The 27,190-nt window shown below is 35.3% G+C and overlaps 1 protein-coding gene across 4 annotated transcripts in view; it reads right to left on the bottom strand.

The window, feature by feature from the left end:
• Window positions 1-27,190, bottom strand: part of GFM2 (GTP dependent ribosome recycling factor mitochondrial 2) — a 42,784-nt gene that overhangs the window by 9,190 nt on the left and 6,404 nt on the right. For all 4 annotated transcript variants that reach the window (XR_005128781.2, XM_037529709.2, XM_037529710.2 and 1 more), the window contains exons 3-20: window positions 26,643-26,727; window positions 25,468-25,525; window positions 24,927-25,024; window positions 22,669-22,794; window positions 21,900-21,988; window positions 20,998-21,086; window positions 19,920-19,980; window positions 19,495-19,674; window positions 15,889-15,969; window positions 14,953-15,101; window positions 12,938-13,078; window positions 12,750-12,849; window positions 10,432-10,621; window positions 9,342-9,418; window positions 8,335-8,473; window positions 5,660-5,839; window positions 4,020-4,135; window positions 370-552 (exon numbers count right to left, since the gene is read on the bottom strand). Coding sequence is in view for 3 of the 4 variants with exons in the window: in XM_037529709.2 (XP_037385606.1) it covers window positions 370-552; window positions 4,020-4,135; window positions 5,660-5,839; window positions 8,335-8,473; window positions 9,342-9,418; window positions 10,432-10,621; window positions 12,750-12,849; window positions 12,938-13,078; window positions 14,953-15,101; window positions 15,889-15,969; window positions 19,495-19,674; window positions 19,920-19,980; window positions 20,998-21,086; window positions 21,900-21,988; window positions 22,669-22,794; window positions 24,927-25,024; window positions 25,468-25,525; window positions 26,643-26,727 (2,142 nt within the window). In the remaining variant the exon portion in view is untranslated. The remainder of the gene's footprint in view (window positions 1-369; window positions 553-4,019; window positions 4,136-5,659; window positions 5,840-8,334; window positions 8,474-9,341; window positions 9,419-10,431; window positions 10,622-12,749; window positions 12,850-12,937; window positions 13,079-14,952; window positions 15,102-15,888; window positions 15,970-19,494; window positions 19,675-19,919; window positions 19,981-20,997; window positions 21,087-21,899; window positions 21,989-22,668; window positions 22,795-24,926; window positions 25,025-25,467; window positions 25,526-26,642; window positions 26,728-27,190) is intronic.

The raw sequence follows: 27,190 nt of genomic DNA on the forward strand, positions 1-27,190 counted from the left end.
AACACTGCCCTTCCCACCACTCTCCTGGCTCTGCAGTACTATCCTTGAGCAGAAGAGGCGGGTCAGACATAAGCCTCAAAACTCAAAACAGTAGAAGGGCTTGGAAAGGGAAAAAATAGTTACAGAGGCTGGTGCCACGTTTTGGGACAGCATGACTTGACGGAGGACTAGAAATGACCCTCCCTGCACTGCCATTAATCTCTAGATTTCCCAACAATTTTAAACTTAAGTCCTAACAGTTCTTGATGGTTGAAACTTTACATGCACCCTCTACATCAAAGTTCTGATGCTTCTTTCAGGTGCTACTGATTGTTCTTGCTCAGGATATACCCCCTGTATTAAGAAATACTTAAATTTCAAAGTACCTACCATAATTTCTGCTAAGGGAACAAATCCAATAACAACTTTGTTGTCCTGACGAGTCTGAATTTCCTGAATGTTTCCTCTTCTTTGTGCCAGATCTGCCAGGACAGGGCTGAGGTAATCTCCGGGCACTGTAACCTCAAGCTTCATCAGGGGCTCTAAAACTTGCTTATCAGCTTTCTTCAAAGCCTAAAGAAATTAAGGAATGTGAATCACTCTTTCCTAAATTGGAATTAAATATCTGTCAGAAAAAAGTAAGATTAATAAAAAAAATCTATACTTAAACCTAGAGCTCTAGTTAAAAAGACACACCCACTTTAATTTTGTCTGAATATAACATTTTATAAGCAGTTAAAAACTTTGATATTCACTTGTACACATGGTTCAACAGTATGTCTGAAGCCTCTTGTAAGATATGTTGAAAGAGGGTGCTGAGTTAGCACTCATGGACATGCTTCCAAAGACAAACAAAACGGCTTTCACATTTCAATCAAAGAATTACTTCTATTTAAACTGTTTTGTTCCTCATGCCTATATTTATCGTTAGTGCCATATATCAGGGAATCAAGGAAGGATATAAGAGTTTAAAAAATTAATATAAGGTTGTAGGTAGTAGAAACACATTCTCTAGTTAAAATGGAGTTATCTGTCCAGAATTTTAGATTTCAGAGTCCAAGAAGCACATACACATCTAAACCAGGACAGGGCAAGTTAAAAGTAGAAAACTGGGAAGTAGCAGCAATATAAGGAAAACTTATGAAGGTTCCAATCTGACACCATCTGTATCACATAAAATGGTAAATAGGTTTTGGATGGAGTTAAAATAAGCACCTTAAGTTTGATTGTAAAAAGCCATCCAATTCTGCCTATCAGAATTCACAAAACAAGTCTCTACAAATTTAAGATTCTGGTTATCAGGTGGGATATAACAATGGAAACTAAGTAAGAGAACTAGGGTTCCAGAATGTACTCTCATCCTTATCTGGTTTTGGATGATAACCTTTCTGCTTGCATCCCCATGACTCACTTCTCATTACTATGAAGGCCTTTGTGAGGGAGTTATTGCCTATACTCTCAAGCAATGGTTCTGGACCTCCAGCCTTTCTGTGCCTAATATTTCACTTCTGCCTCCTCTCAGTCATGAAAAGCAGCCATATTAGTAAAACCAAGGGTATATTCTCTATCACAGAAATTTCAACAATACATATATGTAATAAAAACAATGTCTCCATTCTTCATAGCTTAGTAAGCCTTTAAAATAATTAACATGACAACTCTAGAAATTGCATTTCAGTCCTTCTTTTGAGTGAAAATACTTAAAAAAATGAGTCAACAACAAACACCTAACATATCCTCTATATTTTTTTAAAAAGATTTATTACTTATGTATACAAGAGCTGGGGTACAGGCCAGAGGTGTGGTGGGTGAGAGGCTCCACCAGAGACAGAGTGGGGAACAGAACAGGCAGACTGACCGAAGTACACTGCTGAGGGGAGCAGCGGGTGAGACAGGAGAGGTCTGCTGCAACATGTGGGCTACTCCCTGGCAGGCGGGGGGAAAGAACTCATGCTACGGTGGCTGTGAACAGCTTCACAGGTTGCATCTTAACCCCTGGCGCCACTGGGGAGGGCCACATATCCTCTGTATTTTTGCAATTCTTAACAAAAGCCTTTGTGCTGCTTTAAGAAGAGGACTGAATTCTGTGGGACTACTAAGGACTTACTGTGTTCATGAAGACATCTCAGTCCTCTTTTCTTTCACAATCTTTCCACTGGAACTATTACCTACTTGCAAAGCTTCAAAAACATCTGGCCTCTTCAACAACTTCAAGTGCTCCAGCCTGTATCCTGCTTTGGGATAGTGTCTGAATATCCTACAGCTACTCAATATGCCCCAAATGAAATTCTTTTCCAAACACTGTTCTTTCCTATTTCTGTTGACGATACCACTATTCTTCAGTTCACCTGGATGTGCACCTTTGATTTCCTAACCCCCAAGTACGCTGCAAGATTTTCATTCCTGGTGCTACTATTCCAGCTGAGAACTAAACCATGCCCTGTCCTGAACTAGCTCTTCCTTACTCCAATACCTCCATTTTAATGATTATATTGTACTTCTCAAAAACTTTGTTCGCCATTGTTCTCCAAACAAATCTCCTAAATGTAAAACTCCTAAATATAGTTATTAAAGGTTTCGCTACAATTTGACTCTATTTTACTTTTCTAACACTATTTTTCACTACTAACCTGCCTTCATCTGATACCATCACTAAAAGGATTCTGTAATCCCTTGCTTGGAATAGCCTCCCCCACCAACTGTCCCCAAATCACCTCAGTTCAAATATGAACTTCTAAGGGTCTTGCCCAGTTGCCACCTCCTTGGCTTTTATGGTTTTCAGCTCATTGTATCTAATACCTTGGCTATCCTATGGCTACAATTAATTACCTTTATAATCATAAGCTCCTCTATGTCAAGAAGAACCAATGCCTCCTTATTTGGGTCCTTCTCGGTGCCCAATGCACATTGAGCATAACCTGAATGATTCCATAAATATATTAATTTATTCATATATTGTTAATTTCTCATAAGCAGAGAGGAGCTGCTTCTCACAAGATAAGCTGGAGTACTTTGTTAGGAATATTTAATGATTTAAAATTAAAGATTACATGAAGTCTGTTATTCCTTATGCAAGCATGATCTTATCACTAATCAACTCAGATTTTACTTTTAGAAAGCAGATTAGATTTTGAAGGACTGGCCAATATACTGGGGCTTGGAATTAATTTAGAAACATTACATTGTCTTTCAGGTTTTTTTCCCCCAATACTAAAACCAATTTCGGAAGAGCCTTTAATTACTTCAGAAAGTATTAACTTGAACTCAGCCTTTTAAAGCCTGGGTTTTAGGGTATTTACATTATCTTCATGGATTCAAATACAACTACAGAAAATCAGATCTCAAATGCCATCCAAAAATATTAAAAAATGGCTACAATGACAAATATTTTAATGCAGAATCAATCCCCTGGAAAACTAGAGTATTTCCACACCGAGTGCCTGGGATCAGCACTCAGCACACCAGGCCCTGGGGTTAACCCAGCTCTGGTATGTAACTGGGGCAACACATATCCCCAGGCTTCCACAAGTGTATCAGATTGCTTGATGCCTTAAAAAGAGAAGATGCCTATTCTGAATCTGCTGATTTTCATGATCCTTGATTAAAATAATCTTACCTGAATAAACAGGAATTCCAATATTATAACTAGTATTATATCTTCAATGTCCTTTAGAATATAGCCCATCTTAGGCCAAGCTGACCCCAGAAATTTCCTCTACTTAAACCTAGCAAGCTTGCCTCTAATGGGTGTATGTCCAGGGTAGGAACACATAAGATGCCAGTAAGGAAAAGTGCCTCTGTCAAAATCTGAGATTATGTTCTGGCAATCTTTGTTAGACAGTAATTTCTAAGATCCTCTTTCTAATAAAACCGTGGTGATTAAGAAATCAAAAATTTTCCAATGTCAAAACTCATTTACTATAAGGCTCAGAAGATAAAAACAGTTCAGGCACTGCAAGCACAGCTGTCTGCAGGATCACCTCCTGCATTACTGTCAAGTGAGCCACCTTAAAGCAAAAGGGATTAGGATAATTCTATACCTTCTGTACACATCTTGAGATACAGGCAGAAATCATAGTTGTGGAAGTACCAGGATGAATTATCAGTGAACGTAAAGTAATTGCCACATCTTGAACTGGGGATCCAAGCAGTGGTCCTAGCAAGGGAAAATATATTAGACTCAATACATAGTGAGGAGTAACTGAGAAATGTAAAGATAGAAGACTTCTGGTTTCCAGTTCCACATATAAGTTGTCACTCTGTCCTAACAACAAATAAAAAGCGAAACAGGCTGAAAAATCAACAATTCTTCCTTGGATCCACAACAGACACAACAGAGTCACACTTTCTGGAGCACAGAACTCATATGCAGAAACCTCCCTAGGAAACAGTGTTGGGGTAGGAAAACCAACTGTAATTGCTGAGCTGCTGCAGGTTGGATGTGGGCTAGTTTGAATTAAAAATTCCAGGGAGGCCCAGTTATAAGGGAGCCCCACAATTTTATGAGATGGACCTCTAGGAGCTCAGTTAGGTTCTCACACTAAATAGGGGGAAATCTTGTGCTTCCAGCAGGGAGAAGGAAAAAGAAATCATTCTGAAATCCTCCAGAGCTCTCTGACCTACCCTCAGGAAAAGCCAGTTAACTGGAGCCTGAATGTCAGGGGTACTAGCTGAGCCTAACTAGCCTGGGGCAATACCCAACTCCAGCCCACTCTAACCATGCTGTTCCTCCTTAGAGGGTAGGAAAAAAACATTTGTGCTCTTCCCAGATCAGATGCACTGGCTCACTCTAAGAATGAGACCTAGGGCCTCCCTGGTGGCACAGGAGTTAGTCTCTGTGCTAACAAGCTATTGCAAGTCACTGCAGCAAGAGTTCCATCCCCAGGCAGAGAGCTGACCCACATGGCGCAGCAGACCTCTCCTGTCGTGCCCGCTGCCCCCATTAGCAGTGGCTTTCAGTAGATCTGCCTATTCTGCCCCCCACTCTGTCTCTGGTGGATCCTTTCACCACCCGCACCTCTGGCCTACACCCCAGTTCTTGTATGCATAAATTAAAAAAAATGAGACCTAATCATAACCTATAGAAGACTTCCACTACTCCCATACCTCACCACTGCCTACTGACATATCTTCTTTTACCTGCTGGTACATCATTTATCAACATGGCTATCAAGAAAAAAATTACAAGAGATACTAAAAAGCAAAAAGCATAAATTGACTAGACAGATCCAGCATCAGGGATGCTGGAATGATCAGATTGGGAATGGAAAACAACTATGATTAATATACTGAGGACACTACTAGACAAAGTAGACAGCATGCAGGAACAGATAAGTAATAAAACCTGAGAGACAGAAGTCTTAGGAAAGAACCAAAAAAGAAATGCTTGAGATAACAAAACATTAACAGAAATGAAGGATGTCTTTGACATAAAGGTAGACTGAGCACTGGTAAGGAAAAAGCCTCCAAACTAGCAGATTTATCAATAGAAATCTCCAAGACTGAAAAACAAACAGAAGACTAAAAAGAAATCCAGAATAGAATATGCAAGGACTATGAGAGAACTGTAAAAGGTATATAACATATTGGAAGAGAAAGGGAGAAAAAAAGAATCTAATATTAGCAATGATTAAATGGTTAAGTGTGATACTAAGTTTACTCTTTCTTATTTGAACCTCACCTTGAAGGCATGCACTGTGAATTCCATTTTCAATGGCCTCTTGAGAGGCCTTCAAAAGGTCTTCACTAACACTTTCAGCATATTCAATAACTGGCATAACAGATGAGGTTTCAACTGGCTTTGATTCCAGTTCTACAGTCACAAGATGCCGCCTGTCTCCTAAAGTTCTATCTAAGGTATCTGTAAACAAATCAAATACAATACCTTAGAGATTTGTTCTGCAAAGATGTCAAAGGGTCACAGTTAGCAAAATTACAATCAACAGTTTAAAAGTCTTGTAGACAACAAAGCAGGAAAACTATTAATGATAGGTATAGTATTAAAGATCTGCTGTAATTACCTATTAATATTGCTTTAGTGTTAAGATGTGCCAAGGAAGAAGAACCCACAAATTGACATGCAGATTATAATTTTTCTTGAAACATCTCTTAAGTGACTGAAATTCTTTTAATTATAAAATTTTCATTTACAGGTAAAACATTTAGAGTACAGCAGGTAATCTAGAGAAAATTAAAAGGTTCTTAACCCTTAATCCATAAACTTAAATTTCATAATCTCCAGAATATTTTATATACTTAGTATTTATAATTTCTTTCCCCAAAATTTATAAATTTCTTTCCCAAAAATGTTTTGGTAAGATAGAAAGCAGCATCTCTCATTTGCTAATAATCGATAGCTGCCACTAATCTCCAATATTTTATTAAAATATAACTGCTATATTTATGGCAGTAACTTAGTGCTTTCTGAAGTAACCACTATCACATCATATTTATTCACTTTTATGATTTTTTTAGTTATCTCACACATGCACGTATCCCTATTCAGTTATGCATTCACTGCGTATACACAGTGGTTCCAAAAAGCTGTTCCGTGTAGCCCAAATGTGTGATAGGCTACACCATCTAGGTCTGTGTAATACTCGATGCTATTCGCACAACAATGAAATCACTTGATGCATTCCCATTGTTAAGTAAGGCAAGATAGCGTACGTCTCCTTTATTTTAAATTTGTTACATATAACCTGTAACTTGCTTTTCTAGCTTCACAAGATGGGGATCATCATCTGGATATTCTATTCTGATGCCTATTGATGTAGTTTATTCTTTTATTCCTTGTAGCAACAATACAACTGATCCATCATTCTGGCCACATATATTTGAGCAATTTTCTACTTAACAGTTTTCTTCTGTTACAGAAGAGCTTTATACCTGTCTCCCAGTGCACCTGTGAGTTTCTCTAGACTGTATCTAGGAGTGGTATTGCTAAGTACTAAGGTTGACACATGGCCAATTTCACAAGAAAGTTGCCAAAATGTTTTCATAGTGGATATATAATTTACATCCCACTTGAAATTTTTATAGAAGTTTGCTCAACAGCTCACCAACAATTGGCATTGTCAGATTTTAATTCTTGCCAATTCTGTTGGGGTAAAATACAGGCACACTTCAGAGATATTGCTGGTTCAATTTTAGACCACCACTAAAAAATACTGCCATAAACAAGTCACATGAATTTTTTGGTTTCTCAGTACCTATAAGTTATATTGATAATATAGTCTATTAATATGTCATAGCATTATGTCTGAAAAACCGAAGTTTATACCTCAATTAAAAAATACTTTATAGCTAAAAAATGCTAACCATAATCTGAGCTATAAATTGTACTCTTTTTACTATGGAGGGTTTCATAAAAAAAATGTTTCTGTGAAGGAAATAAAGCAAAACACAAAAAAAACTAGGTATGCCTGTAGTATCTTGTACTTTTAACTTACATAATCCTAATCAGTACTGAAACTAATGTTCATGGGCCTTTGGGTGGCCTCTTTTGTGAAAACCTGTTTAATCGTTTTTGGCTCACCTTCTACTCAGTTGTCATGGTTTTACTGATTTGTAGAAGTTCGTACATATCCTGGATACTAATCTCTCAGTATATCTTTTTGCCTTTTTATAGTATAGTCTAACAAATTTTTAATTTTAATAATACCAAGTTTATTTGGTGTCATTTGCTCTTATATTCCACCTGTTTAGAGATTTGCAAGTTTTAGTGAAAAGTAACCACCTGACCTTTTGACAGATCATGGAGTTGCATGAATATACATAGTTATCCTAAACATCTTTTCTCTCAATTTTTTCACAAGCCTGTCCATGTTTATGTACTCCTTTGAGGGGGGAATAGTCATAATCATCATTTTCTTTTCCTCAAGGGAACCAAATTGAAACTATCAGACGTAGGAAAATCATGAATTTGGGGACAAAAATATAAAAATTGTACTTTTGCAAAATACCCTCAGCATAGGAGTATCATTTAATGGGAAGTTATTTTTCTCTTATTTTATATAGTAAAAATAACTCATCACCTTCAAATTCTTATGCTTACTCCGGTAGTGAGAATTGGGATGAGCCATCTACTTCAATAGCTTATTCTATCCCATGACCACTGAAAAGCATATTTGTTTGATAAGTGGTTCATCCAGGAGATGTAATGAGTGGTAATGGAATGGGACTGTGTTTAAGACAAAACACAAAAAATCCTAAAAAAGAAAACATACATAAAATCTGTACCCAATGGAAACCCTGCTTTTACATTTAACTAAGGAATTCAGAAAACAACTTGGGGGAGAAGAGGAAGGGGAGGAGGAGGAAATGAAAACAGTGAATTAATAGTTTACTTCTTACCTGTGGCATGAACTGAATTTAGGATGGTCTCTCGGTATGCCACCTGGAGAGGTCCTAGATAGGTTTCCAGTCCATATTCCCTTTTAATTCGGTCATGAATAATCTCAATATGTAACTCCCCCATACCACACAGGACAGTCTGGTTAAAAGATGAAGAAATAAAGATCAAGGGGAAAAAATTATGTTTTATGACAAACAGTATATAAAGGCATAATATCAATGTATATTATTGTTAATTACAAGTGAGTTTCTTTCACAATGTTTTTAGTTTCTACATCCAAACACTATTTTTAAATTTTCTGACTAGATTAGTAACTATAAGTGAATTAAAAATCACTCCCACCTTATTCCATTATAGTTGAATTACAATTGCTATTGTTGTAGCTTTCAGGATTAAACTTAATTACTACCTAATTTAGCCAGCATTTGGGAAAAGAAAGTAGTATTTTTCAGAGTAACTCAATCAAGTTATCCTTTTTAAAGACAGATTTATAATATATTAAAGGAACTTTCACCAAAATCTTATATAAACTTTGCATTGCCTTCTGGAAAAAAAAAGATTCAGAACATACATCTGTTCTACTGTGCTATAAAATACACCACAGTTCTATAACTACTTTAGAACTCTAATCTCCTTCCACGTTATTAGAGGAGTGATGGGTGATAGTTTACAGTCTGTATTACTGTCTTTAAAAGTACCTTTACGTCCTCCTTTTGGCATGCTGCTTCTATGCCTTGGTAAAAGGCTCAAGGGTCTTATTTCCAAATTTCAAAAAGGCTGTCTTTGAAAGGTCAAGATATTGAGGAATAGTTTACTTACATGAAGTATAATTATATTAAGGAATTAAGGGGAATTTGTCTATTTAGCTAGACGATCACTATACTAATCAGAAATTAATTTTGTAAGAACCAAAACAAAGCTTTTTCAGGCAGTGTTTTAGATTTATGTAAGCACACAAACATACTATTATTGAAAGATTTCTGCGATTAAGTAATAATATGCCTACCTGTCCAGAGTCAGGATCTAGCCTCACTTTCAAACTGGGATCTTCACGCTGAAGGCATTTCAATGCATGATCCAAATCTAGAGAATAAATAATAATTTATCTTTACATTTCATTTTTTATATAATGTACTATATGTTCTAGTGGGAATAGGTGTATAGGCAAATTATATATAAAAAAAAAAAATTTCTAACAGCCATAAATGCTTTGTAGAGAATAGGAAGGTGATAAAATAGTGATGGGAGGTAACTTGAGATTGGGTATTCTGTCTCCCCTCCCCTCACTTCTTACTTCTGTCAAGGACTCAAATGTGATACCAGGGCTCCAGCAGCCATTTTGAGTTGACTAAGACTAGGTGCTATGTATCAGAGAGACCAGGGTAGAAAGACTGGACTGATGGCTGATGACATTGTGAAGCATCCTGTAACCCCTAGACTGCCAAATGAAGGCATACATCGCAAGAGGGAGATACAAACTTTTGTTATTAAAGCAACTGTTACTTGGGTTTTTCTACTGTATGTAACCAAATCTAACTGGAAGTGATACAGCTGGAAGCATGAGTTTTATCTACCATATTAAGGAGTTTGGGTTTGTGGTGTAATGAGAAGCCACTGAAAGTTTGAGCAAATATGTTAAAGAGTAAACTGTATAACACTCAAAAAAATCAAACAATATTAGTGATAAGATGTGTGTGCATGTATCTGTGTGTATTTTTGTCCACCAAATTATGGAGGTTGAGCTAGAAAACAAGAAAAAGTAGTTTTTATAAATTATGATGAGAAACTGAGTAAGTTATGAATTGGTTACTATGAAATCTAATGGGAAGAAGAGTCCTGACATCAATGACTTAGAATTCTAAGATAGCACCATAAGAGTAAGGAAGAATATGAGAAAAATGGCTAATATATGAGACAAGAAAAAATGAAAGGAGTTTGTAAAAGTCAAAACATCTTAAATAAACTCGACCAATCACAAGAAATACTTACCAACAAATACTGATAAAACTGAACACAACCACTTAAGGAATCTTTTGAAGATACAATGTTTATATAACTAATCAGAATACTAACTGACACACCAAGACTATTTTTACCTGGCTGCTTAGCCACTGATGGGGGTTCTATGGTACAGAAGAAAACAGGTTCTGGAATCTCCACTCCAGCCAATAAAAGTCTCTCAGCTTCACTGTTTTGTTTATGCTTCTTTTCTCCCTCCCTTTCGGCTCGACGAGCAGCAGCTAATGCACTGGACTTGGATGAGACTATGGTGTCTCCAGTGGCAGTCTGCAAGCAAATAAAATGTTTTGAAACAAAACAGGCTATTAGGAAGCACTCAGCTTCCATCAAGACAAAATTAAAAAATTAACCTGGCACATAAAGAAATATCTTGGAATAAATTTCACCAAGGAGGTGAAAAATATGTACACCTAAAACTAAGAAATTAAAGATAGAAAACAGAAATGGGAAGACTTTGTGCTCAGGAATTGGAAGAATTCACATCATTAAAATGGCCACATTACCTGAAGTAATATTCATAATTAATGTACACCCTGTCAAAATTCCAAAGGCATTCTTCACAGAAATAGAGCAAAAAATTCTTAAATTTATTTGGAATTGCAAACAACCCCAAATAACAAAAATATTTCTGAGGAAAAAAAAGAAAAAAATGGAGATAAGCTCCTTGACTTTATACTACCAAGCAATATTAATCAAACAGCATGGTACTGAAACAAAAAACAAATAGATGGATGAACTGAGAGCCCAGAAATAAGCCCATATATATATAGAGAGACACAGCTAATTTAATTTATGCCAAAGGAGCCAAGAACATACAATGGAGCAAGAAAAGTCTCTTCAACAAATGTTGGGAAAACTTGACAACCACATAAAAATGAAACTAGATCACTAAGATGATACACAAAAATTAATTAAAAATGAACTAAACACTGAAAACCAGAAAATACATAAAAAACATGTATGGTATATTTCACATCAGTGAGGAGACCTTGGAGACTCAACTCCAAAGGCAAGGGAAACAAAAGCAAAAATAAGTAAATGAGACTACATCAAACTGAAAAACTTCTGTAAAACAAAAGAAACTATCATCAAAACCTGAAAACACTCTACTGAATGGGGAAAGACATTTGTAAATCATACATCTGACGAGGTATGATTAATATACAATATATACAAAGATGTCATAAAAGTCAACAACAATAAACAACCCAAATTAAAAATGAACAGAGAATCTGAATAGACATACATATGGCCAATAGGCACATGTAAAGATGCTCATCATCTCTTATTGTTAGGGAAATGCAAATCAAACAATGAGATACCCTCACACTATAAGAATCACTATTATCCAAAAGACAAGAAACAAGTGTTGGAGAAGATGCAGAGAGAAAGGAATCCTTATACATTATCTAGTGAGAATGTAAACTGATGCGGTCATTATGGAAAGTAGTGCGTGAAAAGTTAAAAATAGAGACTTTATGTAATCCAGTGATCACTTATGTGTATTTACCAAATAGAAAAGCACTAACTGGAAGAGATACACATCTCCAAGTATATCACATTATTTACAACAGCCAAAGGCTAAAAACAGCCTAAGTATCCATCCACAGATGACTAGATAAAAAAATTTTGGTGTATATATGCATGCATACACACATGTGTGTGTATATATATACACACACACACACACACACACACACACACACACAATGGAATACTACTCAGCCCTAGAAAGGGATGAAATCCTGCCATTTGCATCCATGTAGATAGCCCCTGAGCCTATTATCCTTAGTGATGTAATCAGACGAAGAAAGACAAACATCCTAAGATTTAATTTATGTGGTACAAAAAGAAAAAACAAATGAACAAAGTAAAAAATAAACTACTAGTCTATAAGGAAAAATTACAGTTACCAGATGGCAAGGGGGCAGTGGGGTTCGTAAATTACATAAATGGGGCTACTTGTATGTTAAGGATGGAACTGGACTTTTAGTGGTGAAATAAAGCAGTATAACCAGATGTTAATTTATAATGATGCACAACTGAAACTTACATAATTTTATAATGTAATGTTACATCAATAAAAAATTTTCCGACATTATGACAGGAATACCGTTTTACCTAAACTTAAAATATGTACATATCCAAGAACAGTAAACAATTTTACTTGGATTTGCAGTTCATATGACTATAATCCGTACTGTTTTATAGTCTTTCATAATTTACTTTTTCTTACTAAACGTATCAGTTCAACAATATTAATGAATATGCTACAATATTCATTACTCTACTAATGGATATTTGGACTGTTAATGGGTTACTGCTATCACAAAATAAATACTTTTAATGAAATATTTAACTTGTTATTTCCTAGAGGAACCATTCTGTCACTTACATGTTTAAGCCCTACAGTCAAAGCAATGTTCCCAGCAGTCAGAGATGGGATTTCTATATGCTGGTCAGCAAATGGCAAAAGCAGACGACTTATTCTCTCCCTGTAAAACCATGATTTATTATTTATTTAGCAAAGTATTTTTAAAGAAATAAATGCAGTTTTAAAAAGTAACTTGGACATTTACTTACGTGCAGTTTCCATTAATATTATGGACGGCCAACTGGGGTTTAATCATGCCTGAGTAAACACGCATAAAAATCAGTGGTCCTCGCTGCTTGTCATGGAGAACTTTAAATGCCAATGCACATAAGTCACCCTTATACCACTGCCTATCAAATTAAGAAGATATTCCAGAAAAAATTGTTAAAATATACTTCTCATATCTATACAAACTAGATCAGAATCATTACATAGACTTAGCCTCAGATCTTTTCATTTAAATACTCAGGCAGATTAAATAAAGACAGTACTAGGTACTGCTATTCATTCCATTGGACTAAAGTGAGATCTTACCATTAATTTCTCAAAACTAAAATTAATGAATTCTCTTCCAAATAGTTCATCTGTTTGCAAATAATTCCACTGCCAAGAGTTTCCGCCACAAAAAAATATACCCAGCAACATCACATCACTTCTTAAAAAACGTACATGATAAGCAAGTATTTTCCTATAACTGCTTTCACATAAATCTGTACCATAAACTTGAAGTTGTTTACACAAATAACCTTCTTAGAGACTGATGTCCTTAAATTGGTGTTCACTGATAAGATTTCAGAGAGGTTGAATCCCTTTGAAACTGCCAAATTTTATATTTAAGTACATTTTCTGAGCTGAGGTTACATATTTTCAGTTTCTAAGGATTCTGAATCAAAATAGGTTAGATACCTCTGTATAGAACTTCTCCAATTTTATTTCAATTCCCTCCAATTTTTAACTTTAACAAATACTTACATAGAGAATTTACCACATAGTAGGCCCTGTTCCACGTACTTGATAAATGCCAACTCATCTGATACTTATACAAATACTATAACATAGTTCCCAGCCCCTGCATTTTACAGATGAAAAGCTAAGCAATGTGGAAGAGCTGGCATTATATCCAAATATATGTAGTCCATGCTCACAGTCATTTCACCATAGTATCTCTCCAATTTAGAGATATGCAAAGTGGTTAATGCACTACTTAATAGGCTCAAGGTCATTCCTGTCTGCCATTTTTGCACAATGCTCACTCAGATTTTAGATAATTTATTACTATATACACACAATGCCATCAGTGACAACAGGAGTAAAATAACCTTTCCAAAGCTGCAAAGTACTTTCAGCTTATGAAAAATCTTAAAATTTGTAATGAATAGAAACAAACGTACAGTATATTTATTAAACATTCCAGTATATAGGTCTCAAATAATATTATTTTATAACTTGGATGAAAAAAAAAAATTCATTCCAGGTCAGGACCACTGTCTGTGTAGCATCTGCATGTTCCCCTCATGTCTGCATGTGTTTTCTCCAGAAGCTCTTATTTCCTCCCACTTTCCTAAGATGTGCAGATTAGGGTCATTAGCCCATCAAAATTGTCCCAGTCTCAGTGAGTGGAAATGTGTGTGAGTGTGCCCTGTGACAGAAAACTGTCCTGTCCAGAGCTGGTCCCACCTCACACCCAAGCTGTCTCCATAGGCTCCTGCCACCTGCAATGCTGAACTGGAATAAATGGTTTGGAAATAAATAAATGAATATAAATTGTTTAACGTTAAAGGTATTTTTTGTCTTTATTTAGAAGGTTGATAATGTTTCTGTGACCAGGAACATGTCATAGGAACTTAACTCTTGTTTATATAGTTAATCTTTAGTCAAATTGGTTTCATTAGCCTCATTTTGCTTAAAGTTGCAGTTTCCAAGAACGTACCCACAATGTTAAATGACGACTTACCATACTACTTTCTAAAAATCTAAAACGGCAGTGTCAACATATATTCTGTACCCAGCAAAATGCCACACTTATTGGCTCCATCACTGCATACACAGCAGGTTACAAAACAAATGTCCCTTTCACAAATAAATATTACTATGGCTCCATATATCGCTTACAATGATTTTTCACCAATGTTATTTTAAAATCGTAGGTCACAAAATATGACCCATTTGCCTACCTGTTTTTTTCAAGGCTACATGATTTTAATCTATGTACTTGAATACTTACAGAAATTCATAGTTGCGCTCCTCGGGTGAAGGCAAATACATGGTAATAGCATCTAACAAAGGCTGAATACCTTTGTTTTTCAGGGCACTTCCACAAAGTACAGGCACAGCTGTCTGAGCCAGTGTTACTCTCTGTATTGCAGTCTGTAGCTATAAAGCAGGGATATAAATAAGTATCTTGTGTGTGGTATACTGATCTCAGCCAAATATTCAAATATATCAGAACTGGAGGCCTTCCGTAACCAGCCATGCAAAATAGCACTCTTCAGTACATTCCCATCATTCTTTATGATGTTACGTTTGTTTTTTTAATAACATCAATAGCTACCTGGTTTAGTAAATATTTGTTTATTGTCTGTCTCCTCAATTGCTAGACTATAAATCTACAAGTTTTATAACAACACTACTAAATCCCCAGAAACCAGAAAAGTGCTTAAACTACAGGAGGTATTTAAAAATAATTCTTGAATAGATGAATTAACATACTTGCGATTTAATCTTGATAGTCTAACAGAGGAATTGGTTAGAAATAAAAAAGTATACATTAGTTATTTCCTCAAATGAATTATATTCACATTAAATAAAACCCAAGGGAAAATGAAAGCTCAGAGAGTGAAAGTTTAAAAGGTCTCAAAACCAAGAAAGCCACAGGTGTGCTTGCAAGCAACAATACTAGAAATGGTTAAGTCAATCCACTTTACTCTGAGCTCTCTGAAAACAGAAATCATGTTATATGACTATAGGACTAATAAACATCACATTTAAATGTTCAAATACTAAATATAAAATTTCAAAATGGACTCAGTATTTTACTTGCCTTTTTCCTGATTTAATGCACCTCTAATTTTTGTTTAACTCAACATTTTCTAATCACATGCAAAGATTTTTAAAAAACAACTTGAAACAGAGAAATCTAAAAACATATAATAAAATTTACCTTTTCAGCTGGTAGCAAATCAAAGTTTTCACTAAATTCTCCTAAAACCAAGTCAGCAAATTCATCATCCAAATCTGCGACCTGTAAAGAAAGGTTTAAGCTTTGTAACTTGTATATTTTATATAACTTATAACTTACATTATAAGTACACATAAATGTTAAAATAAATACACATATTTATATAATAAATATACATTATCCAGATATTTCATGACATTTACATGACCTATCTTATCCAGGTCAAAAAACTCTTCATATCTTCTAAAGAAATAAAAGATTTTTCTTCCAAAGGAAAGGAGATTGAAAATTGAAGAATTATTATTAGTTTTTTTAATTCATGGGAATCCAGAGCCTGATAAAACATTTCAACTAAGTACTAACCACTCAGAATTCTCCAAAGAAAGGAAATGTAGAATTTATAACCAATGTTAATACATGCATGTTTATTTTTTTTATATATATATATATATATATAGAGAGAGAGAGAGAGAGAGAGAGAGCGAGAGAGCGAGAGAGAGAGAGCGCGCGAGCGCACACGCGCACGCGGTAACTTTTAGGTAAATTCAGAGATCTTAGTTCATAAAATTTCATTTGGTATTCCTCCAATATTCTGAATATTCCCCAGATCACCTAAGATAGCCAAACTAAAAGAAATAATCTTATTGTAATCCTGCATAGACGGAATATACTTAAAATAGGGGCATAGACATCTTTTCAACAGTTAAAAATACAATGCATGCTCATGTCCTGTTCATAATTGCCTACCTATTTGAAATAGAATTATTCAGTTAATAATAAAATTAATGAAACACTTTTAAAAGTTTCTAACAGTACAAGGGGGCAAAACACGCAAACATGGTAAGAAAAACACTTAACACAATGAACTAAAGCAGAAACCATGCTGCTGCAAAGTAGTGTATGTGATGGTTAAGCACAGCCTCTGGAATCACACTACCTGGGAATGGCTCCACTACTTACTTACTTGTTCAAAATCTCCAGTCAATTAATTTTGCTTTTCTCTGCCAAGGTTACTTATGGAGTAACTACCTAGTAACTAGTTACTATTAACTACCTTACGGTGATGTTGTGAGGATTATTCTTTCAGAACATCAAGTATACAAATAAGTATTACTTTCATTACTGTTTATCTTTAGTACATAGGAAGGAGATTCTAGTTTACACTAATACTATTCACTGATTTAAAAATTTTTTAACTGTAGTAAAGTACGCATAACATATTTTACCATCTCAACAAGTTCTAAGTGTCCAGTTCAGTAGTGTTCACTCTGTTCATACTGAAGTACAAATCAACCTCCAGAATGTTTTCATTTTGCCAAAATGAAACCCTACATCCATTAAATAACTTATTCATCCCCACACCCAACCCCAGCAACTATCATTTACTTTTTATTCCTATGAATCTAACTATGCTAGATACCTCATATGTATGTACAATGATACAGTATTTGAGGTTTTTGTGTGGGCATGATTAGCTTACTTCAGTTAGCATAATGTCCAACATTCATCTATGTTTCTGAAGCTGAGTAACATTCTATTGTATGCACATACTACATTTAGTTTATTTCTACTCATCTGTGAATAGATGGGTTGCTTCTATTATCACCACTGTGAACAATGCTGCTATGACTATGAATGTGTAAATAAGCATGGTTTGAGACCCTGCTTTCAATTGTTTGGATATATCCCCAGAAGTGGAATTGCTAGATCATAAGGTAACTCTAGTTTTAATTCTGTGAGGAACTACCATACTGTTTTCCGCAGGGGGCCCCACCATCTTCATTCCCACCAACAAGCAGAAGAATTAGTTTCCCCACATCTCTGCCAACATTTACTTTGCTTTTTATAGTAGCAATTCTCATGGGTGTGATGTGGTCTTTTTCTCTAACTTTATCCATATCTATGTATTCCTTGTATTTAGAATATAATCATCTAGTGAGCATCTCAAATCTTTATTTTCATTATACTTAATCATGTCCTAGAATATGGGATATATCTGCAAGTGTACATTGGTATGTCAACTAGAGTACAACATTTTTAAGTTTCTTCTAATGCCTTTTAGCAGAAGACACACACACACACACAAAAAAAAAAAAACCCAAAGGAAATCTACTGACTAATAAATATCAATTCCACTTTTATCCATTATATGCCCTCATATCAAGGGGGTAAGAGTCTAGCTTTAAATTGATCCAGCTCTGCTACAGTTGTGTAACAACTCTTCTAAGTAGGCTAAGCCTCTGTTTCCTCACCTGTAAAATGGGGATAATATAAGGTTGGAGTAAGCATGAAATAATATATGTGAATATTTAAGCTAGCACACAGCAGGTTCTCAATAACTACTTTCCAATAATAAATAGTAATTATCACTGGTATACAAATAATAAAGCTCATGATTACTACAAATCATAATGAAAAATAATTACTTCAAAAATAACTGTAAAAAAGTGAATGAAAAAAATTAAAACTAAGAGGACAGTTTAAATTTAGTAGTGAAAAGTCAAAGGGTTCAGTGTCAAATACTTTTCTCTATCTTAAGATTCAGGGAGTTTACCTAACATGATTTACTAATTGCTCTCTACATTAACATTATATTGATAAATATTATCAGCATTTACAATCTTACTATTTTGAGGGCAGTTCAGGTCCAGAGTTATATATTAACTATAAAAATAATAATTTTAAAATTTTCTGAACAGGGGCCTCCCTGGTGGCACAAGGGGTTAAGACACAGCACAATGAAGCTATCCACATGCAATGTAGCATGAGTTCGATCCCCAGGCAGGGAGGTGACCCACAAGGCACAGCAGACCTCTCCTAATTCACCCGCTACTCCCCTCAGGAGTGTATTTCAGTCAGTCTGCCTGTTCTATTCCGCACTCTGTCTCTGGTGAATCCTCTCACCCCCCACACCTCTGGCCTGTACCCCACTTATTGTATTTTCTAAACAATTTGACATCTAGTAAAGTGAAAAATGAACATACCCTTTGACCCAGCAATTCCACTCCTAGGCTTAACCATAAAACAAATTCTTGCACATGTGTGCAAGGAGATATATATAAGGATGTTCACAGCAACACTGTAACTGCAAAAAAGAGAAAACAACCTCAAGTCCACCCACAGGAGAATAGACAAACTGTGGTATAATCACAGACTGTAACACCAGACAAGATAATAAACAAACTATAACTACACCTATCAACATGGATGTATCACCAACAAAATGTTGAACAATGTAGTCAAAGTAGTAACATTCCTTTTATGTAAAGTCCCAAAACAGGCAAAACTAAGTTCTTTTGGGATACATACATTTGTCCTAAAGAAAAGCAAATGGAAGACGATTATTACAATTAAGATAGTGTTTGGGAGATAAATGATTAGTGGGGGGAAATATGAAAAGTACACACAGTGATGCAAGAATATTACTAATCTTCTATTTTTTAAGCTGGGTGGTGCTTACATTAGTTTTCAGAGTATTACTCATTATACTTTACATTTTCCAAACGTGACTTTACATAACATTTCACAATAAAAAATGTTAAGTTTCTAATTACTTCGGTAATTTTATACTCAAAGTATTTATTTTACTTGTTCAATTAAGGCATTCCTTGCTTCTGTTGTCTCCTTCAGCAACTCGGGATCACTCATTTCCAAGAGGGGTTTTCTTTCAAAGTCTTTTCCATCATGTGAATTGGGATGCCAAAGAAGTTTTTCTTTTTTTACTATATCCACTACTCCTTTGAAAGCTTTGGCTTCTCCAATTGGTAACTATAAGTCAAAGTGAGAGCAATATTCTTAAACGATCACTCATTTAGAACAGCGTTGGTGATAAAAACTTATCTAATTATATACCACTTTCCCCAAGTAATTGTTATTACTATAATAAATAGCTATTTTTATTTGTGCCCGTTCTTCCACAAAGGACTTGAGAAATACATAGCTTCAGAAATATATGTATGTCACAATAAAATAAAATGATAAAGAAACTAAGAGAGTGCTATTGATTAAATTACCTGTAAAAGCAAAGGTTTTGCCTTCAATTTCTCTCTGATGCTTTCAACTGCATAGTTAAAACTGTAGAGAGAAAGATAAATAGTAAAAAAAAGCTAAGGTTCTAAAAAAAGGTTTAAGATTATTCTATAACTGTAATTGTTTTCATTCTCCCCAATGTTTACCTTTAAGCAACTTTCCATGGGATGTCCTGAATAAACCCAATACTTTGTAAAAGTGAGCATTACCACATGTCAGCATTAATGCTTTTGCTTTATATTCAGGTCTTAAAATATCTACATTCTCTTCTCCCAATTCCATTTAATTGAGAGCATTATCACCCAGCAGCTAAAGAATATCAAGGGAAAAGGAAGAACATCCTTCTGTGAGGCAACCACAAGAAACAATTCTCTCACATCCCCTAATTTTAGCAATAAAGGTGAGTACCATAACTTCCAGGAATACAAAGACTATGCTTTGTAACTGTAAATAGAAAAAGTGTAATCAGTAATACATCACCTTTCAGGATCCTAGATAACAAGATGTAGCCTCCATACATTAGAATCCAGGTGATCGATTATCTATCAGATCTCTGTTAATCTTGTTAGTTAACCTATGAACTAGCTGTTCAGGAGTTTTGTTTTTTTTTTTAAAGTGGGATAGAATTGGGATTCCACAGTCTATTTATACTTTATAGGGAATATTTGCTTTTTAAGTTATTTTTGTTTAATAAGACATTTAGTTGATCATTTAGTCGAACAACCTCTACACAGAATCAAAATACATGGTTTAAGATATTTTTGAATGGAATTTAGGTCTCAAGATGTTCTGAGCTTACATGTTTTCTTGAATAAATTTAACTGGGCCTTTTAAGACACCGAAGAAAATAGAAAAGTTGGTGCAAGGATACCAATAATGAGATTTTGAAATTATTCTTAAATCAGCAAACTCAGAATTGGTAAGGATTAGGACAATTCCTCTGAATTTCCAACATACTCAAATTCACCCTGAAACAGTGTGCTTCTAAATTTAATTTATAGTTCACTGAAAGCTCAAACTGTAGTCTCATTTTGCTAAGTCACAGAGACACACTTTAAATACCTTGCTCCAGTTTTGTCCATCTTGTTTAAAAAACAGATGCGAGGTATCTTGTGTTTATCAGCTTGCCTCCATACTGTGAGAGTCTGTGCCTATTCAAAGGAAAAATATATATATATGGACAAAAGTAACTATTACACATGGAATACACATACATGATGTTAATGTTCAAAATAGTTTACTAACCCTGATCAAAATAAATCAGTTATCTCACCAAGTCTCAAGTTTCTCTTTCTGCTGCTTATGAAATATTTGCATTCTCTAAGCACAGGGTTCCCACTGAATGTGCAGTTGTCACCTGACACGCTGTGGCAATTAGGGCTGCCAGAAGTCATCAAACTCTGGCAGGCTAACTCATCAGCTTGAAAGTAAGGTAAAATGTCAGGCTCTTCTCAGTTCTCAACATTAACTTTCCTATGTGTTAAGAAAGAGTAAAATAGTTCGCTTTTACTATGAAATATCTGAAGCTACATATAGAGCACATCTCAGTAGTAATTTCCAACTTCCTTTAACCATAATTTGATTTTGTCAAATTTACCAAATAAAGGCTTATATTTAAATCTGACACATACTACTTTTTTTTTTAAAAAAAGATTTATTTATGCATACAAGAACTGGGGTACAGGCCAGAGGTGTGGGCAGTGATAGGATTCACCAGACACAGTGCGGGACAGAACAGGTGCACTGACCAAATACACTGCTGAGGGGAGCAGCAGGCGAGATAGGAGAGGTCTGCTGTGCCATGTGGGTTAGTGCCCTGGCGGGGGATCGAACTCATGCTGCAGTGTCTGCGGATAGCTTCATAGTTCTTAGACTTCACCCCTTGCAGCACCAGGGCGGCCCCTGATACACACTACTTTTTAAAAACATCACTCTGCTGTCTTCACTTAGGCAATATTTTTTACCTCTACACCAGCTGAGGCATCAAACACAGCCACTGCACCATCCAGTACTCTTAAGCAGCGTTCAACCTCCAAGGTAAAGTCCACATGACCTAAGAAAAAGATGGAAAATGTGATGTTTAAAATCTTTTTTAAAAAACAAAAACAACTAGTGATGCAGAATTCCACTTTTGAATAAGTATGCAAAAGACTGGAAAGGAGGGCCCCAAATAGGTATTACCACACTCATGATCACAGAAGCACATTCACAATAGGCAAGAATCAGAAGCACTCCAAATGCCCACCAATGGATGAATGGTATATACACAAATATTTTATACACACAAAATGTGTTATGTTCATTCAATGGAATACTATGCAGCCTTAGAAAGGAAATTCTGTCACTTACCAAACTATGTATACATGTGTAAGTAGGTGGATAGTCAAGATAACCTGGAGGACTTTATGCTGAGTAAAATAAGCCAGTCACAGAAGGACAAACACTGTAAGATTCTACTGCATGATCCCACTTATTCGAAGTATCTAAAGCAGTGAATCTCATAGTCATAGTAGAATGGTTACAGGGAGGAGGAAGAGGATACAAGATGAAATAGTTGTTTAGTGGGCACAGAGGTTCAGTTCTTGTAGATAAAAAAGTTCTGAATAGTACACTTAAAAACGGTTAAGTTATTAAATTATATGATTTTTACACAATTTGCAAAACATACATGTATACAAACGATAAAACCCTCAAGTGATGCAGCATTTCTGCATTGCTGAAACAGCAACATACCTGGTGTATCAATTAGATTGACTCTATACCCCTTCCAATCAAATGTAACAGCAGCTGATTGAATCGTTATGCCTCTTTCTCGCTCTTGAGCCATGAAATCTGTCACTGTGTCTCCATCATCAACATCTAACCAGGAAAAACATGACATAAGCTTAGCAGCAAGTATATTGTATTGGTACTTGATATCTGACAGTTTAATAAAAACTGTTCATAAAGTACGAGGTTTAATATTTAGAGCCCTTAATCTTTCTTAAGATAAATCTTCATTGTATAAAAAGCTTTTTCATAAAGATTAGTAATTTTGCCATTAAAATCATTCTTCTTTAATAATGAAGATTAACATCTATTTAAATATTTTAATTTTACTGAACCATATACATCTTTTATCTTTTTCCTAGTTTAACCTTCATTATCCTTCCTTATCTGACATTCCTTACACCTGATCCCTTGCTAGGAGGCAGAGTAATGCAATGAAAGAGCAAACAGACCTAGATTGAAATCCAACTTTATTACTTCTTATTCTATGGTCTTGGACAAGTTACTTAACCTACTTAACCAATTCCAAGAGTCTAGAGAAATGGTTCTCAACAGAGTACATTTCAAAATCATCCTGCAGTTTTTGAAAAAGAGTCACTCTCACTCTTGGTATTATGGACCTAATGATCTCCATCTCAAAATTTCAAAATAAATTGTTTTACAGGGGTGGGAAGAGTACCATCATGGTACACAGGTGAATTGATGGTGGGAATTTCACGGGAACTATAATCAAGACGAGCAAGCATACACTGTACAAAAATGATGTTGTAAAATATACATTTTAAAAAAATGATATCCATAACTAATACCCACTGGAACTACAGAGTCCTTATTATGTAAAAGTTATTTTGGAAAAAAAAATTGTTTTATCGAAGATAAGGAGCCCCATAATATAAGTGCTAATGCATCCGAGAACCACAACTATCATGAACACAATGAGTCAAATACATAATTTCAAAATACATCATACAAAAACCCACACATATCACAGACTTGCTGAATCTTACTTTACAAAGTAGAACTCTGCATTATTAGAAAAGCAAAACCAAACTTAAAAAGAGAGAGCCTACAGGGGGATTTAAATGTGTATTAACCATCAGAAATCAGCCTTTAACGTTTCAATTTAAAATAATTTCAAAACTTAGGTAAAGAGTACTATAACTATGGGTTGAAGATTAACAAAACTCTTTCTTCTTCTGTAAAAGAATTTGACCTCCAGTTAATTTTACAGTTATTTTCTCTATAAACCAGAAAATTGAAGTATGTCAACTATGTAAATTAAGCAACATATCTCATAAAAAAATAATTTCTGGGGCCTCCCCGGTGGCGCAGCAGTTGAGTGCTGGGTTGCGAGGCTGCCTGCAGCCTCTGCAGCGCAGGTTCGATCCCCGGCTGCTCCCCGGCCACCGGAGGAGGGTCCCGCATGGCGCGCAGACCTCCCCTGCCACCCGCTGCTCCCCTCAGCAGTGTGCTTCGGTCCTTCTGCCTGCTCTGCTCCCCGCTCTGGCTCTGGTGAATTCTCTCACCCTCCCGTGCTTCTGACTGTACCCAGTGCTTGTATAAACAAATAAATAAAAATCTATAAAATTAAAAAAAAAAAAAGAAAATGAAAAAAATCAAGATAACATATCTTAAAAAAAAAATAATTTCTGAATGGTAAACTACATCTGAATGGGGAAGAACTATGAATAAATCACAAATACAGGGAGGAGAGTCATAGCTTGAGGCTTCCCTGAGTGGGGTATGGCATGTCACCCTGGTGTGAGACCTGAAAACTGTACCCATGAAGCTATGAGATTCAGTCTAGGGGCATGAGCCTTCTAAGCCATGGTGGCACCTATATATATATATTGTTACCTTGCATCTAAGCATCACTGTGGGGTGGCCAAAGAAGGTAATTCCCAGGTAGTTATGTGGACTGCTACAAGCTATGGGGGAAAAAATTACCCTACTGTTGGTATCTTTTAAACTATGGTCCCTATCCTATAGTTTTCTGTGTACACGAGTGCCAACTATGGCCCAGGATAATCTTGTGAGTCTCAATGTTTAGTTGAACCTAAAAGGATCCTTTGGTGGGTGTTGCAACCACCTTATCTTTATGTTGTGGTTTGGATATCAATGTTTCCATGTCATATTCAAGATTGCTAGGTGGACTTCTTAATCAAAATATTACCCAATGACGTTTTTGCTAAAGGGGGTTGGGAAGAGGAATACGTTCTAACCTCCCAGTGATCTTGTGTATCCAGAATAGTACAATATCCTTTCTGTGGTGGTAGTTTTCCCTGCATCAATATGAGCCATAATTCCAATATTACGAATTCTGTTTAAAAGGGGGAAAAAAAAAAACAGGTATTATGAAGTGGACATCACTAAAACTATAAAAGCAAAATATCACCACTTTGCTAATCTTGAAGTTGATTAGCATTTCAATAATTTATATAATGGCATGAAAACTAGAAAAAAAAGGAAAACATATTCCTACCACCTACTCTGACAAAATAGTTAATAAAAGAGCTAACTAAAATCTCATGTCTTATATTTATTTCTATGAAAAGTGTGCTGTTGCTACATTAAAAATTCTTAGAACTGAACTGAGAAAAGGAAACTTTAAAAATATATATGAACATCTATTCATAATTAGGTAAGGCAAAAAAAAATCACAGAAATTAGAGCATTCGCAAACAATACTAAATTAAGTTCATGAGAGAAATCTAACTTTTGATGGCAGCCAATAGAAAAGACAGTGTCAGTGGCAGTACTTACTTAGCTATGGGAGGATTGATGATGGAATGAAGGGATTTGATATCATTTCCTATTAATCCTAATGGAAAGAGGATGAAATATGAACTGTTAAATTTAAGAAGTTATACCTAATTTACAAATGAAAAATATAAAATCCAAATTAATGTAACTTTTATCTAATATTTATTTTCCCTCAATCTCTAAAAAGCAGTAAAAATTTTAAACAATTTCTAGATCATATACTTTGCAAAACAGATTTATTCCATAAATAGAAATAATGATAACAAAAATCTTAAGGTACTAGTAGATCTTAAAACAAAGTAAAATGAAATATGCACAATCCCGTGAACCTGCATTTTTCCAAGGCCTGAGGACCTACGAGTGATTCTTCTATGAGCCAACAATTAACTTTTCTACAGTTTTGAACCCACCTTCCTGCAGCCATCCCATTAACACAGTATCTTTAAAGATGGCGTTGACGCTATCACTGAACAGATCCTATAATTAATACTTCTAAAAGGCTAAGTAGTATTTGTGGAATAAAAAAAAAAAATCATAATGATTTAAACCAAAATTCTGTAAGTTATACTTTGAAAACAACACAGTATCTTGAAGATCAAGCAGTAATCTGCACTGCAACAGTTAAATGTGCATGTGAAAAATAAGAAATCAAGGCATATACCAATAATGCAAGTCATTAAATTAACATCTCCTTACAAGTCACACAGCCAGTCAGTAATTTTACTCCATTATTTTCACATGACAAAGACAGTAATGAGAACAGCAAAAGAATGAAATTAGTTTCATTGAGTCTCCCATATGCTTACTCCAAATACAGGAATGACATCCAGAATTAGCTCCTCAGTCTTACAACTTTTAATAACCACACTACCTAAACTATACTATTCCAGACAACTAATACTCTCAACAACCTTCAAAATAAATTATTCTGGTAAGCCTGATAGAAAATGCTTTTGTATAAAAGCCAGAAGTGGAGTAGAAAAATCAGTATTTTGTAGCAAGAGTACAAGCAAATTCACATGCTAAACTGTTGTGCCAGCCCTCCCCTTTGTTGAGCTTATTGGGATGGCCAGAAGAGGAGCAGATGTTTACTTAATAAGGGAGATGCCTACAAACTGGAGGGAGGAGAGAGAGGAGAAGAAAGTTTAAGGAAAATAAGAGTCGAACATTTATACCTGGTAGCGAACTATAACTTCTTCCAAGAGGCACAGGTGGCTTTAATTTTTTTAAACTTGTTCTTATTTTACAGCAACACATATTCTAGTGAGGAGAAAAAGAAATGACATTAATTTTATTTCGGCATGACTTGTTACAGTAGTTTTAACATCCTAACTTTGTCAGAGAACAAAATACTTTGACTCTCCTTAATCTCAATTAACTCCAATTCTTTTAAAAAGTGACAAACCAAAACTATAATACAAGAATAAAGGTCAAATTAATACTAATCTGCTATTTTGAGCTGACCTTAGAGTGATAGTTCCCCCAGATGTGCAACATCAGCATCACAGGGAACTTATCTGAAAGACTAATTCTCAGAAACTCGGGGGATAGTAGTGAATTACCTGTGTTTCAACAAGCTCTCTGATAGCTGCAGCTTGAGGACTATGACCCTAGTTTCCAAAAACTCAGAAAGGTTAAAATAAATACAAGGCCTCTCACACCTAGATATTCCTTGGTTGTTCTCTGCAGCTGCTAAGAGCTGGCAGGGGACATGAACACTGAA

This window comes from Talpa occidentalis, unplaced genomic scaffold (genome assembly GCF_014898055.3).
Source record: "Talpa occidentalis isolate TD23 unplaced genomic scaffold, MPIMG_talOcc4v2.1 talOcc4.6, whole genome shotgun sequence".
NCBI lineage: Eukaryota > Metazoa > Chordata > Mammalia > Eulipotyphla > Talpidae > Talpa > Talpa occidentalis.